This window comes from Syngnathus floridae, chromosome 3 (genome assembly GCF_059516105.1).
Source record: "Syngnathus floridae isolate MCC-2025c chromosome 3, RoL_Sflo_1.0, whole genome shotgun sequence".
Taxonomy (NCBI): Eukaryota; Metazoa; Chordata; class Actinopteri; order Syngnathiformes; family Syngnathidae; genus Syngnathus; species Syngnathus floridae.
In genome coordinates this window covers 8,454,880-8,474,510 of record NC_142415.1, presented here as the reverse complement: position 1 = coordinate 8,474,510, position 19,631 = coordinate 8,454,880, and the positions used below count along the sequence as shown (strand labels likewise).

The 19,631-nt window shown below is 38.2% G+C and overlaps 2 protein-coding genes across 2 annotated transcripts; both read right to left on the bottom strand.

Moving 5' to 3' along the window:
- Nucleotides 1-386: 386 nt before the first annotated feature.
- LOC148400329 (neuronal acetylcholine receptor subunit alpha-7-like) lies at nucleotides 387-9,972 on the bottom strand. The gene is made up of 10 exons (XM_088372278.1): nucleotides 8,052-9,972; nucleotides 7,174-7,310; nucleotides 6,289-6,333; nucleotides 5,643-5,752; nucleotides 4,717-4,796; nucleotides 3,934-4,101; nucleotides 2,979-3,173; nucleotides 2,141-2,227; nucleotides 1,422-1,531; nucleotides 387-1,067 (listed from the first exon to the last, which is right to left on the bottom strand). Exons 1-10 carry the CDS (start codon nucleotides 8,104-8,106, stop codon nucleotides 693-695), a joined length of 1,362 nt encoding a protein of 453 aa, XP_088228404.1. The 5' UTR covers nucleotides 8,107-9,972; the 3' UTR covers nucleotides 387-692.
- A 362-nt stretch (nucleotides 9,973-10,334) lies between these two features.
- LOC148400328 (neuronal acetylcholine receptor subunit alpha-7-like) lies at nucleotides 10,335-19,591 on the bottom strand. The gene is made up of 10 exons (XM_088372277.1): nucleotides 19,429-19,591; nucleotides 17,860-17,999; nucleotides 17,594-17,638; nucleotides 16,625-16,734; nucleotides 16,189-16,265; nucleotides 15,371-15,538; nucleotides 13,726-13,920; nucleotides 13,383-13,469; nucleotides 12,816-12,925; nucleotides 10,335-10,774 (listed from the first exon to the last, which is right to left on the bottom strand). Exons 1-10 carry the CDS (start codon nucleotides 19,481-19,483, stop codon nucleotides 10,361-10,363), a joined length of 1,401 nt encoding a protein of 466 aa, XP_088228403.1. The 5' UTR covers nucleotides 19,484-19,591; the 3' UTR covers nucleotides 10,335-10,360.
- Between the last annotated feature and the right edge of the window lie 40 nt (nucleotides 19,592-19,631).

Below are 19,631 nucleotides of genomic sequence, written 5' to 3'. Positions count from 1 at the left end.
ACTTGGATGCAGTCTTCTTATGCCCTTGATACTCTGCCACAAATCATTTATAGTAACTGTATGTTTAAAGAACAAACTCACATTTAATCTGAATGGAAACTTTCAAAAGAATGTTGTATCTGTTTTTAAGCCTAGGCTACTTTCTAACTCCAAATCAACCATTCTATCCATCAAGCCATCTTGCCATCCGTCAATCCATCCGTTCGTCCGTCCATCCATCCGTCCGTCCGTCCGTCCGTCCGTCCATCCATCCATCCATCCATCCATCCATCCATCCATCCATCCATCCATCCATCCATCCATCCATCCATTCGTGTGCATAAAAAAGCATGCATATTAAATCCGTCTATAAGTCAAAAAAGTCCATTCAAGTACTGTACACTGTATAGAGTATGTGTGTATTTATTATTACATATTTCATGCAAACGTGTAAACGAATCAAAACGTAATTAAAAGTAATCAAGTTACATTACATTGATATTATGATACTTGAATTATGTTCCTAACTAGATTTCTTAACAGGTAACTAGTTAGTGGTAATTAGTTAGTGTATAAAAATACTTATTTAAGTAACACTCCCAAATCTAGTATTTGGTGATCCAAGACCAGAATATACAGTTTTTAGAAGACAATGTGCTTGAAAACAGGAAATTCTGAACTAAATGATGTTCATGTTTGCCTTGACTGTGGCTTCAGTTTGGTGCAGACACAAAAATCCCCAAGGTGAACAGGACAATGAATAGCAAGAAAATGACAAAACAAAGACGGTCAAGGACAGCAGCAGCAAATTTCCAATCACTGCGCGTAGTCTTTCCCTGTTGTTGCTCTCGGAAGTGTTTAGCAATATAGCGTACTTCATCAAGGATTTTGGCGATCTCTGGTTCATGGCTGTGAACTGTGGGGCTCGGACCTTTGGTATGGAGAACCTCACCCTCACCAGCTTGTCCAACCAACTCAAAACCATGTGAGGCCGGTTGAACCATTCTGTCATTGAAGTCCGCACTGTCCTCACCAGAACGCTTCATGCGCAGAAACCAGGCACACCAATCAAAGAGGACCACACGGATCTTTGGGGTCAAATAAAGACAGATAGGACGTGTTGACATCAAATGCAATGCAGGATACCATCAATCCACTCGGCAGCTCGTTCAGTAATCCAAATGTGTGAAAGACAGTATTGTCTGACTTCACAGTATACGTAGAGATCTTCTAATTTAATTGGCAATTACCTACAAAATCCTGATCCTGTAACTCCTCACCATTTCACACTTTTGCTGGTTGGAGCATCTTCATTCATATTTCTCCCAATTAAATATATGGGGTTGGCATTTCATTAAAAAACAAATAACGGTACGCTGTTTGGTAAAACAAGGCAAAAATTATGAAGTTATGGTACATTGCATAATGAAATGGACACTTACCCACTTAGGCATCTTGGCTCCATTAGGGTCGTGATGATGAAATTGTAAGACCACAACCGTGACAATCACAGAGAGTGTAACAATGACCATGGGGATGATAAAGTACTGAGCTAGAAAGGTGAAAACAGAGGAGAAAATCGTTGGTTATTCAAACATTCCTCCTGTACAGTATGCATCTCTGTTCAGGGTCAGGGGCAGAAACTGGAGCCTGTCCCTTTTGATGTTTGACACTGGCAAATTTTGCTTATTTTTCTCATTTTATGAGCCCGTTTGCATCGAGCGGGACAGAATACCATGCTGCTCTAATGTCATTGTATTTATTTAGGTGAAATAATGCAACTGTCTCCATGCTCCCCATGCATAAAAAAAAACAATAAATATGAACTTTAAAAATCAAGTATTCTGTCACACTATTCAGCTTTGACTGATGTACATTTGAAAAAAAAATCAATGTCTTTCAGTTGTAGGAGGAAGACGCATTACAGAGCCCACACAAGCACAGAACAGAAAATAGCGCTGTGTGAGTAAATTTACAAAAGTGTGAGAATGAGTGCAGATGTGAAATGCAAAATCTCAATCAATTACAGTGTGAGACAGATCTTCAAAAATTTGGCTCAACGCAAAGTCTCAATCAATTACAGTGTGAACCAGGACTTTTTCAAAAATTTGGCTCACCGCTTAACTTAAGTGAAATCCTTCCAGACATCACCAACACTTACCTATTAGAGGCACTGAATCTGAATTGGCAGGAATCACATTTGCACCTAACATCATCAAGAGTATGAGGGACAGCGTGACTGCGACTCCTGAAAATACCAAATCTTAGTTAGCAATTCAAATCTAAAACTGCAGAGCCTTTGCATTCAAACCTAAAACTGTATAGCCTTTGCATCTTACATACAAACATGAAAATGTTTTATTGAACAATTTCTTTGCGACAACCAAAATTATTTGAGACCCTTAAAACTGTTGGTGAACATCTTTGCGACCGTTAACGATCTTGAACAAAATTGAATGTATGTGTCAAGTGAGGCTTAAGCACAAACCCTACGTGGGATCATTTGCATTGCATTAAAGATAATTTGTAAAAGTCACTGCACTGTATAATATGATAAGGACTAAGGATCAATAAAGTTTCAAGTTTCCATCTGATTGAAGAAAAGACTACTAATGGAATGTAAAAATTTCAGAGAACTAATTTTCATGTACCGTATTTTTCGGACTATAAGGCGCACCTAAAAACCTCAAATTTTCTCAAAAGCTGACAGTGCGCCTTATAGTCCAGTGTGCCTTATATATGGACCAAATTCCGGCCTGCGGGCCAACCAAATGTGTTGTGTGATATTAACATTATTGATATATTGTTATTGTTTCACTATTTCAAGTTATTATATTGTGATTGCATTAATGGTGCGCCTTATAGTCCGGAGCGCCTTATATATGGACAAAGTTTAAAATGGGCCATTCATTGAAGGTGTGCCTTATAGTCATGTGCGCTTTATAGTCCGGAAAATACGGTACAGAGAATTTGAATAAAATGAAAGTGCATTGCTCTACCCAGTGTTATCTTTTCCCCTGAGTCAGCAGGGAGCAGGAAAACAAACAGGGCCAGAATGGAGATCAGGATACAGGGGATGAGCATATGGAGTACATAGAACAGACTCCGTCTGCGCATCACTATGGTGTATGTGACATCGGAATAGGGCTCCTCGCAGCACTCGTAAATCCGGCTGTTCTTCTTTCTCGAGACCTCTGTGAGACCAAACAAAACATACCTGAGTATCACAGTGATGATCTGTGATGTCTCCGGCCTACTTCACATCAATTTGTGTGCTTCGGTATCAGCAAAATACTCCAGAAAATCAGTTTTTGCTTCTGTCATGTAATAAGTCTGTGCCTCTCATGCGTCAAGCTGGCAGGAACTGAGAGGAGATGCTTCTATTGGCTGGAAAGTTGGTTGGCTGTGTTCACACCCACAAGGGTGCAAACCGCCCATTTATAACTGCGCACACCTGCAAAAGTAGCAGAATGAGGAACACTTTGCGCCAAACTACCACTGAGCACAAATATAGAGCCAGATGTGTTTCTCAGTACTACATTCGCAATTTTACTGTTCCTTTGCTGCAGGTTTCATCTTACACAATGTAGTTTGACCCTCCCTTTACTGCTGCTTCATACTTGCTCATGACTTTACTCTTAACACAAAAACGGTCATGTGAACAACACACTGGGTTCATCATATTGTGGCCTAGTTGGAGTTCAGAGTTGAGCGACATTAACTTTGTACAGACAAAATGTGATATTTGTATCAACCAACAAATTACACTAGGCATAGTTGAGGGCAGGTTACTAAATTTCAGAAAAATGTTTCTCAAGTCAAATGTAATCACATCTAAAGAGTATCTTCAAATCAGATTACAGTGCCTTCCACTCCACAGTCTTCCTCATCAATATTAAATATTTGATGTATACAAATTTGTGTTAGACATGCACTGTATCAAATTATTCTCACCAACAAGCTCCCACTCTCCATTAGGAACGTATTCACTTATGACCGCCTCGCTCATTGTTAAGTCCAAAGACCAGGCCCCATAAGTCCAGGAGCCAAACTTGAGGTCACATTTTTGGGTGTCAAAGGGGAACCAGCGGAGATCAACATGGCAGGTGCTCCTAAAGATCGCTGACAGGAAAATACATGTGAAACAAGGGTTAAAAAAAAAACAGAGACATCATGTGAAAATGGTTTTATCTTCTCTCGGCTAAAGGAAGCTGTGATACACTTGAAATAAAACACGAGCTAGGCTGACAACTTCTGGAGATAAGTATTGCGAGTTAATGATAATATTGCAGTGAAAGTAGTAAATATTCAAGAGGCAAGCATTGAGAGTTAATGGTAATACTATGGTGAAAGAAGTAATTATTCAGGAGGTAAGCATTAGCCAAATTCCAATCCATTTTCAAGGAAAATATTAGAATGCAGCAGTGAACAATGTCATTCTAGTATCATTTATCATGAGCTTGACGTGGCGCTGCATCAAGCACGGAATAAATTGAAATAGAAAAAGGATACGCAGACCAGCCAATTACATTATAATTACAGACAAGGGAGAAGATTACCAAATAATTTGGAACAACAATCGATGACTAAATGACTATCATATACGATCTGATAAGATAATTGTTTCCAGCAAAGGTTCATGGGGGAGAGTTGAAAAGGAATTTGTTTTTGACACAGTCAAAACAGAAGGAAACTCAAAAAGCAAAGCTGAATTGACCTTTGTGCAATTTTCTTTACCTTGAGGTATATAGTTACAGTTGCCTGAGGAGGTAACAACGACCTTGGCATCGAAAGTAGTCTCAAATCTTTCTTGTGCACTGTGGACAACATAGAATAACAACCTTGCTGCTTTATTGACAGTACCATTCAAAGGTTTGGACTCACCTTCTCGTAAAGTTTTTGATGGGTTCTGTAAATAGACAATTTCCTCATGCATGCACTGAACAAGTGAATTGCATATAATGTTATTGTAAAATGGGATAAAATGGAACCAGAAGGCATATTGGCAGAAATGTTACCTTTACTTACTTTCATTTTGTAATACTGTTATACTGTAATACTTTCATTTTGACCACACGTATAGTGTCACAGGGTACATTTTATATGGTATCAAAGCATTTGAGGACACAAAACTGCACTGAATTAATCCGACTACTCGTACTATTACTACCTCTGCCACTCCTATTCTCGTATTACAGTAATCCCTCGCTATGTATCACGGTTCATTTTTCAGAGCCTCGCTGCTTCACTGATTATTTTTCACAGTGCATTGTGTTAGGGCTTCGGAAGAAAAAGACACTACAGACAAGCTGTACCGCCGTGAGTCACAATTTGTTACGTAGTATATATTTTGTATTGATGATTAAAATTATTATTTTACTGTAGTTATATGTAAGAAAGCATTAACTTCTCTTTGTTATACAAATGCTTGGGCCTGAAAATAGGCTTTGTTCTTTGGTTTCAATGTTATACCGGTATAATAATGGTAATAAAAAAAAAGTTTCTACACCACTTATTTCGCCTATCACGTGTTGTTTTTGGAACATAACCCCAGCAAAAAAACGAGGCATTACTATACTAACAGTAATGGACTTTACCAGAATTTGTTGTTTTGTTTTACATTTAGCATGCAGTGGATCTGACAATACTAGTGCCGACTGTACCTGTTATAAAGGACAATATCTGGCTTCCAAAGGACACTATTACGCAAATGTAGAGTGTCCAACTCATTATACTGAGATGGGTCCCACTGCAGTTGGTAGTCATTCCAGGACTGTGGAGCAGATCATTATTACTTTTTTTTTTTTACCCCCACGATAAACATATGCATACAAACATAAAGATGAGTTCACCCCTGTGCGGTCCTGTGACTTCAAGGGTAAAGCAGATTACAGTGTACGAAAACTCGGAGTAAGCTAACCCATTCATTTTTAAATGGACCAGCCATAACAGTTGTATCATATTCATGTATCCATCCATAAAATTGAGTTTAGTTATCCTCCAGCTGCAAACATGCAACAAGTACTTATACTTTTACCAAAGTTGTTTTTTTACACAAATATTTATAGTTCTACTCAAGTATAGAATGCCAGTATTTTTTCGACTGCCGCAGGCAAGATATAAATGGATGGTTGTTTCTCAAAAAACTCACAAGTCAAAGCACTCATATCTCAAGACACCACTGTGTATATTTGTTGCAAAATAAAAACAGATACATTTTTGACATTTTACATTCTTCTTTGGCTTTATGACAGCATCTGTGTCGCCAAAGCAACATTTATGGAAAGTGTTAGAACTTGAAAACCTTACCAATGCCAGCCAAATATTGGTCGTCAACACCTGGCTGATCTCATCCTGTGAGGGGGAAAAAAAGGAATAAAAGTTTTACTTAGCTCTTATAAACCTTCAGAGTTTAAGGTTGATATTTAATCATGCTGAGCTGGCATTTGATATACTGGGCTCTATTTTTGTTGACAGAGCATGTGCACTCAGGTGCAAAATCTAGTGCATCATGATTTTTGTGTTGCGTAAACCTTGTTTAGTGTGTTTAGTAGTGACAGGTGAAGAAGTCAAGTCAAGTCAAGTTTATTTGTGAAGCCCTAAATTACAAGAAAGTCTCAAAGGTCTCATGTACAAAATTTGACAATTATTCTCAAACATCCCCTGATGTTAAACTCCCAGGAGGGCAAGGAAAAACTAAAAAAAAAAAAACTCCTACGGGAAAAATGAGAAACCTTGAGAAGAGACCACAGATGGGAGGAACCCCCTTCCAGGATGACCATGCTGCAATGGATGCAGAGAGGGCACATAGAACACACAATATAAAACAATCCCAAGAAAAAGTGGATATCCAATTCGAAGCTGCAGGAGGTGCCCTCAATTGTCCTGGCAAACAAAACTTTGTGACCTTTAAATCTGCTGGGTTAGAAATTGGACTGACCCCAATTTCACCCAACTTTGTGTTGTTTTGCAAAAAATAAACAAACAAAAACAATTTTTGGGATTGTTTGAATAAACAAATGGGTTGTTTTGTGTATTTTTTTACATAGGTGGCGCTACAGAGCCTGTTTAGTTTTTAATATATACTATATTTTTATACCTAGCCTGATGTGTGTGTAAAGTTTTCATGCGTGGCTAGCAGCGGTTATTACTTAGGCCTGAGCAATAATTAAAAAAATTAAAAAAGATACACACCAACTCAATGATCTGGGTGAGGTAAATGCCAACTTGGACATTGAGAACCTGAGACTCATTGATGACTGGTCTCTCCACCCCATATTTGTGCATCAGTTGTGAAATCAGTCTGTACTCATTTTCCCCTTGAATAGAAACTATGAAACACAAAAAAAATTTACAGTATATTAGACAGTTTTAGTATCAATTATCAGTATTTTCCAGTCACACTTATTTGTGTTGAGCATTGCACTTTGTAAAAATGTTTTTAAATGTGCTACATGGATTAAGTTAAAGCTGTACTGCCTTTCCTCACGACATGTGTCAACCTTCTCTTAGGTCTTCCTCTAGCTCTCTTGCCTGGCAACTTCATCTTCATCATCCTTCTCACCAATATTCTCATGATCTCTTCTCTGGATGTGTACGAAGCATCTAAGTCTGATCACTCTTACTTCAGCAAACTAGTTAACCTGGTCAGTCCTATAGACAGGTTGAACATCTGCTTCCTGTTGTCTTTTTAAGACCACTGTCCACAAGATCTCTAGATGTATAGATCTTGCCTCTTAGCCTATCACTCTTCAATCATAACACAGCTGAAGCCATCTTCCACCTTTTCTTATTTTTCCAGGTTGCTGTATCTCAATTAGTTTTCTCCCCCTCTTTGAACAATTTCTTCCCCTCCTTTACAAAACTTGTTGGAGTCTAGACTAGACTGACTGTGGGGTCATGCTACAAAAAAACCACTATTTGATATGCAACCAGTTGGAAATTTAAACAAGGATATTGAAAGAGCAATGCACCAGATCGATTGCAAGAAAAAACGATTACAAAACATAAAACAAAAAAAGGCTCCAATGGGAATTATGAAAGTGTGTTGAATGTTCATATTAGCAGCTTACCTTGGACTGTGCAGAAAATCACTAGAAGGAGAAGCAGAACATCATAGGGAGCCATGGTGGTCTGGAACAGGAATTAGAGAAGTATGGACCTCAGTGGGCTTGAGTGCTTAGAACAACCAAGTGAGCGTTTCTACGTATGTTTGTAGAATGTCTCCTCCTCCCAGGAAGTTTACTATAACATGACACCCCAACTATATGGAAAAGAAAAATGTGCATATTGTGCAATAGACTTGTGCATAGTTCCACTAAGATGTTATGTAAGAGATGGGTGCAGCTGGGGAAGAGTGCAGCTGGAGTCCATCTCATCTTCTGCAGAATATATTTTGCAGAAGTTCAAGATGAGGTGTTGATTGCTTAGAACAACTGAGTGAACGTTTCTATGTGTGTTTGTGGAATGTCTCCTCCACCAAGGTAACAAACTAATATTATGACAACCCAACTGCATTGAAAAGAAAAATGTGCATATTGTGCAATCAACTTGGACTTTTTCCAATTGGACATTGGAGAAAAACAAGGATGCAGCTGGGGCCCGCCTCATCTGGAACTCAACACTCTTAATGGAAAACAGATGCCGACGTCGTCCTCACTGAGAAACAAGGTTTGCAGTCTTTAAATGTGATGGTAACCAATAATATTTAACACACAGTACAATGGTAGCTACAATTTGTTTTCTCCCTTGCACAGGTCAACATGCTTCAAAAAAAAAAAAAAAAAGAAAGCAATTAAAAAATTTAATATCATGTGTCGGCCTGCGGACACCACAGGCACTCTACAACCAAAACGTAAAATCAAGGTGAACTAAAACCTGTTTAGCACGTTGCCTCGCTGTTCCGAGTTTTTTTCTTTTAAAGCGCGATGAGAGCACCGCCAAACAGAACGAATATAACACATGTAGTATGTACAGTATCTACCATACATTTTACTATAACACCTAACTATTTTTATAAGTTTGCCTATGACTGGAAAAAAAAAGCATGGAGCAAAGTTCCCCCGAATTTTTCATTATATATAATATATATAATATGTTTTAGGTTGACGGTCCTCTGGAAATTTTGAAGACATCCAAATTATTGTATTGATCAAATTAGTTTCAGCAGAAGAATGAAAATGTGTCAATGAATTGATTTGATCAAATGAGAAGTGTTTGTTGGTTCACAAAAAGGGTACAGCAAAGGGAGTTCCCTTAATACTTAAATACAAAATGATTGATAACCGACACTTGAATAAGCACAGATCTGATTGAGGATTTCATCTTTCCTGCCACAATCGAGGTAGAATGTTGTATTACTGTGACAGTTTATTCTTGCTAAGGCACACTTTGATCGGTTGAACTCAGTTAAGCCCAAATTTGGCATATTTACTTTAATGTTCTGCTAATCTCCTGTGTGTACTTTGTTAGACCAATCTCCTGTATGGATGTGGCTCAAGACAGAATAAGAACATGAACCATTTTGGACACATGAGACCACTGGTCCACAACCACCGGCCCGTGGACCAGTACTGGGCCAGGGTCCAGCTTGGACCGGGCTGCAAAAATGAAAGAAGAATATTTAGAGCACTAACGATTTACGGTTATTTCATTTTGAAAAGTAACCAATAAATAAACAAACCAACAAACATAAATAAATAAATAAATATGATTTGACGTTGCAATAGTTACTAAATTTCGAAGTTAGAGCCTGCTGGAAGGAGTGATTTGCACACATAATTGTTGCTGGCTCCAGAAGAGAGAAAACACAGGTTTGCATTACAGTGACCATTGTAAAAATTTATGGCTCCTTTGGAAGTGTTAACAGCTCCAGGGAGAGCAGAGGAGACTCTGGGAATTGCGTTATATCTTGACCATTTGGGCTTGGAAGAGATATGGATGAATGATCCTGCAGGCTCTAGAGTCTAGAGGTTCCCAAACTTTTTCAGGCTAGCGCCCCCTTGGCTCCCCAGTGAATTCCTAGTGAATTCGCCCCCCTACCGCCCCCTTTGTCCTCACCGCCCCCCCCAGATCTTTCCACCGCCCACTTTGGGAACCACTGCTCTAGACTGAAAGACTAAGGATGTTTCAGGGCTATACATGGTGTAACTTTGACTATTTATGTCACGCCCTGTAAGAAGGCAAACACGCATGCATTTTTGGGGGAGACTTTCTCTACAAATGCTAGTCATACTCTGGCAGTTGATTATTTACCTTTAATATAATATTTAGCCTCATGCACACCGGTTTCTAGACCACCACATGCTTGAAAGAAAAGAAGAAATTCTGAAATAATTATGTACTTATTTGCTTACTTATTTGCTTTTCCTTGCGTTTATTTTCAGGAGAACACATCTTTGGAAACAGCCTCAGTAATGTTTGGTGATGACACAAGAATCACAAAGGCGCACAGGATAATGAATAGCAAGAAAATCACAAAACAAAGACGATCGATGACAGCAGCAACAAATTTCCAATCACTGCGCATAGTTTCTCCCTGTTGCTGGTCACGAAAACGTTTGGCAATATAACGCACTTCATCAAGGATATTGGCGAGTTCTGGTTCACTGCAGCTGACTGTGGAGCTCAGATCTTTGGTGAAGGCAAGCTCACCCTCACCAACTTTCCCAATCAAGCCAGAATTGGGCGAGGCAGGGTGAACACTCTCCATTCTGGCTTTGAGGTCCATGCTGTCCTCACCTGGATGCTTCATGCGCAGAAACCAGGCACACCAATCAAGGAAGACCACACGAATCTTTGGGATCAAACAAAGAAGAAAGATAGGACTCATCAAACAGTGGCATAAATATTAACGGTGAAACTGGTGCAACACATTGCCGGAGCTCAGAGAGCATTAAAGCGGAGGGAAGGGGAAAAAAAAACACAGCTGTCCAGAATCCTTCCAGAACCCCGATTTTGTCAATAGAATAGCTCGGGGCGGGCCAGTCACACTGAATGGCTTGTAAGGGACGACAAAATAATCATTTGTCTAATCACAATGAGGAAAAAGGTCGAAAAGATGAGGTTAACGCTAAAATTACAAGGGTAGACTGTTTTTTAAAATCAAAGTTAGGCACAAGTCGAGCTTGGAAGCCATGAAGCTCCTTTGCTGAAGAGACATTGACCCTACCACTGTGTCCTGCTTCTTCGGGCGTTCAAAAAGAGACTGACTTCCCCACCACCACAGCCTCAGAGGATGATTTTGTCTGTGCCTTTCAGAAACTAGTCACATTGATTTTACTCTCATGATGTTTACGCTCCACCACCAAGCACCCATCAGTAACTCAAATGTGTGAAAGTGCCACTACTGCAGGCCTTTACTTTCCGCCACTGTCAGTCAATAAATAAAGCTGTCAACAGTATATACATAGCCACTTGTTGTGGTTTATTGTTGGTTGTTTTCTCATTTTTCCCCAGTTTTTATTTTTTTTACATTTTCCTTGCCTCCCAGGGGTTAAGATCAGTATGTTGTTAATATTTGTCAACTGTGGTCGTGTGAACTTCTTGAGACGTTTCTGTGATGAAGGGTTGTATAAATGCATTTGACTTTTTTGTTTTAGGCTGGGCGGGGCAGTTTATACAAATGTTCAGTAACTATTGCAGTCTAATCTTACGAGACAGTCTGTCCTTAATACAGGTGCCATATGATTTGATCTTCCACAAGTGTGCCTCCAGATGGCTCGCTGCTGAGGTCCTTGTCCAGCCTTGTTCTACAAGTCACTCCGTTGCCCAGCGGACCCAAAAGACCCCCTTCCCTGGCTATCGGCTTCCATATGCTCTGCTTTTGTCATTTAACACTACCTCAACACTTCCCATCTGTCATAGCGTTGTCACACCTGAGCAATGAAATTACAGAACACGTCAGAGTGGACTAATGAAACTTTCCGAGTATGAGTACTATATCTTTATTTTAGCCATTTGCAATTGGAGTGCGCACGCATGAAGAAGAGGCAGGCTGCCTGAAATAGAAATATGGAACTATCTTGTGTTGAGTGTAATGGGCAAAAGGTGCCATAAATACAGCTGTCTCTGCAGTGTGACCCACAACTTGCTTTGGTTTCTTTGGCTACCAACTCACCATCTCTGGCAATGGGCAACAGGCACTATTAGCAACTCCGGAGTGAGATCCAAATATATAACATATGGGTGTTGTTAGGCTGGCGTAATACAGTGCAAGATCTGTGACGCCACTGCATAATGCACTTGGCATTGTTTTGGTGGTGGTGGTGATGTCTACTGGTGTTTAAGGTAAATGAAAGTTGTCTGTACAAATTTGGTTTCAGCTAAATCTAGCTTTTGCGGCTTTTAGTCATGTGCGCTTTGTAATCCGGAAATGACAGCATGTTTTGAGGAACTACCGTATTTTCCGCACGATAAGGTGCACCTAAAAACCTCAAATTTTCTCAAAAGCCGACAGTGTGCCTTATAATCAGGTGCGCCTTATATATATCGACCAATATTGAGCCACTACAGCAGGTCCGGCCCGCGGGCCAAATGTATATATATTATATATGGACAAAGTTTTAAAATGGGCCATTCATTGACGGTGCGCCTTATAATCTGGTGCGCCTTATATATGGGCAAAGTTTTAAAATGGGCCATTCATTGAAGGTGCGCCTTATAATCCGGTGCGCTTTATAGTGCGGAAAATACGGTACCTGAATATTTCTTCCAATTCAAACAACACCATTCACATTTGATTCAACATGTAATAAACCAGTACAATGTTAAGCTGAACAAAAATAAATGGTTGAGGATGAGTTTCTGGTATACATCACAATGAAATGGGCACTCACCCACTTTGGCATCCTGGCGCCATGAGGGTCATGATGATGAACTTGTAAAACCACAACCGTGACAATCACAGAGAGCGCAACAATGGCCATAGTGACGATAAAGTACTGAGCTATAAAGGTGAAGACAGAAGAAAATGGTTGGTTATTCAGCCATTCATCATGTACAGTATAAAACCCGTCCTGATCACTTTCATGGGGGCAAACTGGAACCTTTCCCCTCTCATTCAGGGCAAAAAATTGTTTCATTGAGTACTCATTTTAAAGCTCCATTTGCTTCAAGCATCATGCTGCTCTAATGTCAAGCTATCAATAGCATATAATGTCTCTAATGCTGTTGTCTCCATTGGGCACATGTTCCCTGCAGAGCAAGCTATATGCATGATTATGTTTTGACCACTTTTACCTGGAATCAGATTTTCTGAACTATATCTTTTCGAAATATAGGGGGTAGCTACATTGCAAAACAGAACATGTGCTTTGTGAATAAGTAGACAAACACAAAGTGTTGAGATGAAAGAGCAATGCAAATTCCTACTACAACAATTTCTAAAATTCCCCCCCACTTACCTATTAGAGGCACTGAGTCTGAAGTGGGCGGCATAATTTGTGCAACTAGCAGCATGAAGACTATTAGGGAGAGCATGACTGTGATTCCTGAAAATACCAAATCTCAGTTAGTGCCTCAAAACCAAAGAATTTGCATTTTACATACAAGCATGCAAAGCAATACATCTTTTTGGGATAAAATAATTGAACTTACGTTAAAAACAGTTACTTAAAGCCCATGTTTTCATTACAATGTTATTTGTTTCTGATCAGAATAAATCGAAGGAAAGGCTATCGATGCAAATTCAATTTCCAGAGGTATAAACATTTAGAGATACAGAGAATTTAAACCTCATTGGTTTACCCAGTGAGATCTTTTCCCCAGAGTCAGCGGGCAGCAGGAAGACAAACAGGGCCAGAATGGAGATCAGAATGGAGGGAATGAGCAGATGAACTACATAGAAGAGAGTCCGTCTGCGCATCACTATGGTGTATGTGACATCAGGGTAGGGTTCCTCGCAGCAATCATAAGTCCGGCTATTCTTCTTTCCTGAAACCACTGTGAGAAAAACAACACGTCATTGAATCTACACATGTAAAATGTTGTAACACTTTAATTAAAAAAAATTGTTTTACAGTATCGCTTGATCGATTCATCAAGCCATATTTTCACAATGTATCTTTTGATCTTACAAAAATATTTTATTCAGTATCTTTGGAGTATTTTCTTAATACAAATTAAAAACATGCTGTGAGCTATTATTCTACTGCTTTCTACTGATATTTCAACATTTGCGATTCAGAATTGGCTTTGAGGTACTTTATGCAACAAAGTTATTTCTTTATTTTATTTATTTCTTTAAATTTATTTATTTATTTTTTGTTGTCTCTTACTTATAGTTATTTTTCTATGTATTTTGGGTCATTGTTTTTCTAAACTTGTCACCACCTTATTCCTTTCCGTGAAACCTGAGAGGCACTTCCAGTATAGTGAAACCGGCGTTTTATTTCAATGGTAACTGTTGGTGCTCATAATATGTGACTGTCAATCATTGGATAAGAGAAAACATTTCAATGTCACGAAAAAAAGTCTCCCGCATACATTTAAACAACACAAGATATACAAGTGGCACTCACCCAGAGCGTCTTTGCCGGTGGTTCAATGCAAGCACTAGCACAAAGTTCAATGTGAGTGTTGTGACGAGCTTTGCCCATGAAATAAAAAGTGGTACATATACAACATTGAGCTGGTCTTTTCAAAATGACCCTCAGCCTAGTTTGTCTGTGTTCCTCATTGCCAGGTGGACAGGCTCTTTCCTCATCTGGAGAGATATGCACAACAATGCTCAATGTCCTTGATTGAACTTCTTCTGCTTGTTTGTACAACCACCAGCAGTACAACTCGCTCCAAAGATGTGCAAGAAATTGTTCAATGCATGAGGGCTAATGATCGTTTAGAAAAGGGGGGTGTAGAAAAGCCGCTTCATTAGGGAAAACTCATTGTAATCAATGGGAGCATTTTACCAGAAGTTCCTCACATATTTATTTACCCATGAGAGCCCCCATGAATAAGGTGGAAAGTTTAGATTCTGATTCGAGTGATTTGTTTACTAACTGTCTTTTTGACCTTGTGTATCTTAAATCAGTTTCTTTGTTGTTCTTATATTCTGTAGGAGTATAGTTGTTCCTCAAAAGATTTGGTTGTTATTTAGTTCAGAAACTATCCATCGACATTAGTTGGGTCCCTTGGTATCTATGTGAAAAAACACTTTTACACTTTTTTTTATCCGCCATGGTTGCTGATCAATTTTACAGGTCCCATATTTCTTTTTTAATTGCTCTTACGAGGTCGTCTGTTTTGTGATTCAACATACAGAGGATTTTCACCATAAGTAGCATAACATCTCCTGAAAATGTTTTCCAATCTGAGTTCCACCCTTTCCCACATTATTAAGTATTTTATGTATACAAATTTGTGTTAGACATGCACAGTATGAAATTATTCTCACCAACAAGGTCCCACTCTCCATTAGGTACGTATTCACTGATGTCCGCCTCTATCAGTGATAAGTCTAAAGAGAAGCCCCCGTAAGTCCAGGAGCCAAACTTAAGTTCACATTTCTGGATGTCAAATGGGAACCAGCGGAGATCGAAAGAGCAGGTGCTCCTAATGATCGCTGACAGGGAAATATATGCAGAATAGGAAAAAAGGAGACACATCACAAACACATTAATTTACTCTAAAGAAATAATTAAATTAAATTGAATTAAAAAAAAAAAAAGCAGCAAGAGATGCACTCTGTCAACATAAGGAGTTCATGTATTTTGGAAAAATAGTAATAATGTATCCAGTAATCATTCAGAAGGCAATAAACAAGGTCTTTCCGTTGCAAGCGGTGAATGGACTGTGGCACTGCATGAAATGAACGGCTATACAACGAGGACAAAGAGTGCCTAATAATGACAAACAAGTGCAAAAGATCAACACTAAATTACAATCTGATGAAATGCATAGTATTGTGAGTGAAGGTCAAGAAACAAGTTGCATCTCACAAAAGCAATCAATGCAGAAAGAACTCATTGAGAAAGTTGTTAGTGCTGGAATGCATTCACATGGCGAGCCAAGAGGACAGAACAGTGCTTTTGCTTGAAGGAGGAGGAGGTCAAGTCACTCAGAGAAGGACGTAATCAGAGACTACAACTGCAGTTTCACTATATGTGCACACACATAAAAACTCATGCACTTCAGTAGCTGAAGGTTCAGTAAGGAAAAAGGGGAGAAAAGAACGTTTGTGCAAGTGTGAGGGTGGACAGAAATTTTCCTTACCTGGGGGTATATGCAAACAGTCACCCGAGAAGGAAGACACAATTTTGGTATGAAAGAGATCAGACGTTTTGTCTGCACTGTGGATGACATAGAACAACATCAGTGTAGCTTGTGAGAAATATAGACACACCTATTACTTCAATTTTTGAAAAATGATGCCACACTGATATTGAATTGGCAGCAATTAAAGTATATCTGATCTTTTATACTGGTTTGCGGTAACATACTTTGTTATTGTATTGTAAATAAGAGTATTTATTTTTCTGACAACCTCTGTTGATGACGTAAAAAAACGATACATTGATTTGTGGTTTGATAGAAATAGTAATAAAAATAAAATTAGAATAATAAAATAATAATACTAATCATAATAATAATAACAATAACAACCAAAAAGAATAATACATATATTGTTCATATCCACATCCAGTTGTACCTGTTATAAAGTAGAATATCTGGCTTCCAAAGGAGATGATCAGGAAATCGTAGTGCTTTCAACCCATTATACTCAGATGGCTCCCACTGCAGATTATAGTCATTCCAGGACTGTGGAGCAGATAATTAGGATATACAGGATTTTTTCACACTTCATATTCTAGAAAGTGGGTTATGTATACAGACACAGATCTTGTTCACTAAAACTTACTCGCTCATCTATATTCTGTTTAATTCTGATACACTTTGGTGGTCGGACTGGGATCCATCTAACACATGGATTAGCCATGTTAGTTTTTTTTTAAAACTGTCCTACCTTGATCTGAAAATAAGTGACAAAAATTTGAAAATATTATTGTGCTGTATATGGATGAGTTAAATACTTAATGAATATTCTACTTAATGATCAAATATGAAATCTAAAGGAGGGCTAATCAAAATATGCCTTGCCTGTCTGAATTATGGATTTATATTGCATTTAAAAACACTTCCAAGTATTCTTCTCCAATGCAGGATTGCAATGTTTAGTGCATCAAATAATATTTTGTAATATTTTAACCTACGCTTGTGTATCAATTTGATTTCAAGCCTCTTTTCTTTCCTTCACACCCACAGCAGTGTTGTTTATTTTACGGATTGTATTTTCATCATTTTGCTGCACCCACTCTAACTGTCTTGAATTCCAAGGGCTTAAGTAAGTACCTTGACATTTTTCTCTGTCAATAGACATCTTGTACAGTAAATAGACTTCTTTGAGCGCCTCCTTATTGGTGAATATATAAGAAAATTCAACTAATTCAGATCAGTGATTCTGGAACTGAGGTTCCTTATTTCAAACTCGGAGCTCAGGTTGAACCATCAGCCCAACCTGAAGTCTTTATGCTCGTCTTAAACGCTACCGAGGAAGATTAATCGGAAACACATGAGAGAACAGGTTGCTCAAAAAGCTTTCTAACAAACCGACACTTACCATTTGCAGCCAAATACTGGTTGTCAACATCTGATTCGTCTCATCCTGTGAGAAAAAAAAATCTGTTTGTGGCACCTATAAAACCTTCAGAGTTTGATATTGATATTTAATCGTGCTGGTTTGGCATTTCATATACTCTATCATCAAAATGCTAATAATTTTTTTCTCACTTTGCCATGTTCTGCCCAAACAAAATGAATTCATTTTACAATTTGGCTGTGTAGTTGTAGTAATAATAATAATAATTATAAAACCAAGTTACACACCACATCCATAATCTGCCTGAGAGTGATGCCGACGTCAACGTTGAGAGTCTGAGACTCATTGAAGATTGGTCTCTCAAGTACATTGTACTTCTGCAGCAGGTCTTGGAAGAGCCTGCGCTCATTTGGCCCTTGAATGGAAACTATGAAAACAAAACATATATACAGTAGACATATAAAACAGATTTAGCAACGCTTATCACAATTCACTGTTGCCACTCGTTTCGGTTTGACAAACCACGTTGTAAACGTATTTTTAAAGATGCTGCAGCATTAATAAAGTTTACATTATTTGACCATCAATCATAATTGATGTGAAACAATTCAGACATTTCCTTGAATATATAGCTTTCTGATATTGGTAGTTCACTCATTTGTGTCAAGCTCACCTCCTTCTTGTGTAAACCTGAATCCAAAGATTTAGGAGAAATAAAATTTGATTATTGGGTGCTGGTGCACAATGACTAAAATATGAATGTGAATCATGGTATTATATTTGTTGGATATCAAAGGCAGGTCCGTGCAAAGACTCAAAATGGTTGCACAACCCTGCCAAAAATGTTTTTAAATATGATAACTTTAGCACAGACTAAAATTTAGAGTGTGTTAATATGATTTGTCTTGGTTGTAAACAGACATTGTTGCATTTAAAAGTAAAGTTCAGATAGTTCTTTGAGGATTAGATGCCTGACTCTCTGATTTTTAAACCTGTTTTGAGGGTTACAGGAATGCATGCAAATGTGCTTGGAAATAGAACATAAGTTTAGAACCATCTTGAAACCAACATCCTAAATTTATTTTGTAATATTTTGTCCTTTTCTTCTTATATGATCTTTAACTCACCTTATTTTATGTTGCAGTGCAATCGCACTCTACCGCAAACTAAAACCACATAAACAAAACGATTGCTGTTTTTGTTATGACAGTCAGAACTGAGCACTGTTGCCTTTTTAAATCTTTCAATCAATAGAACATTTGGATTGTTTATCTTTATTGATTGTGATTTGTTCTATAAACAAATACTAGTTCAGTATTAAGTACTGCACAATCTGGACCAGTAGTTCGCAGAAATTATTAAGTTATGATACCTATATTTCATTTCTTGGAAAAAAAATGTCACTAAATAAATATGACACAAAAAGAGTTTTTTTTCCCCTTCCTTTATGTAGAAGGGACAACGCACACTGACAACATTATACAATGTAAATGCACTCAAGGTAGATAAAATAAAAAATAAAAAAATCTTGGTAGGCCCTTGGGCAGGTGTATAAGACAACCTAAAATGAGATGCATTAAAATGATACAATAATTATGTATCATCTATCTTGTGGGTTTAAGCAGCCTCTTGATGGCATAAATTGATGAACAAAGATAATGTGTTTGTCATTTTAAAAAAAACTAAGTGAAAATGTTCTGAATATATATCTCCACACATTGTAATGTGCCGCTCTATTTAATGCAATATGAATTTCACCAGAAATTTGAACAAGAAAAGGCCACCGGGGGGAGGAATGCATCACAGCAAGAAAAGTGAAAAAAAAAACTGTTTCTTTTTTAAATAAACACACTTACCTTGGACTGTGCATGCACTCACTAGCAGAACAAGCAGAATACCGTGTGGATCCATGGTAGCTCAGAAGAAGAAGGAGGAATGTGGATCTCATTGGGGCAGCTTGTTTATGTCTGTGTTTTTAAAATGACTCCTCCTCCCAGGTTACATGGTTGTAGGTTAACCCAGGTCAAAACTATTGAATGGACAAATTCTGATTATATAA

Excerpts from the sequence above, each read along its gene's own strand:
- LOC148400329 (XM_088372278.1), bottom strand. The coding sequence starts at position 8,106 with ATGGCTCCCTATGATGTTCTGCTTCTCCTTCTAGTGATTTTCTGCACA. Across the intron at positions 5,753-6,288 it reads CCAATATTTGGCTGGCATTG|TCCTGGAATGACTACCAACT; the intron begins GTAAGGTTTTCA and ends TCTGCTCCACAG. Across the intron at positions 1,068-1,421 it reads GAGCCAAGATGCCTAAGTGG|ATCCGTGTGGTCCTCTTTGA; the intron begins GTAAGTGTCCAT and ends TTGACCCCAAAG.
- LOC148400328 (XM_088372277.1), bottom strand. The coding sequence starts at position 19,483 with ATGGATCCACACGGTATTCTGCTTGTTCTGCTAGTGAGTGCATGCACA. Across the intron at positions 13,921-15,370 it reads TGGAGAGTGGGACCTTGTTG|TGGTTTCAGGAAAGAAGAAT; the intron begins GTGAGAATAATT and ends TTTTTCTCACAG. Across the intron at positions 12,926-13,382 it reads AGACTCAGTGCCTCTAATAG|CTCAGTACTTTATCGTCACT; the intron begins GTAAGTGGGGGG and ends TCACCTTTATAG.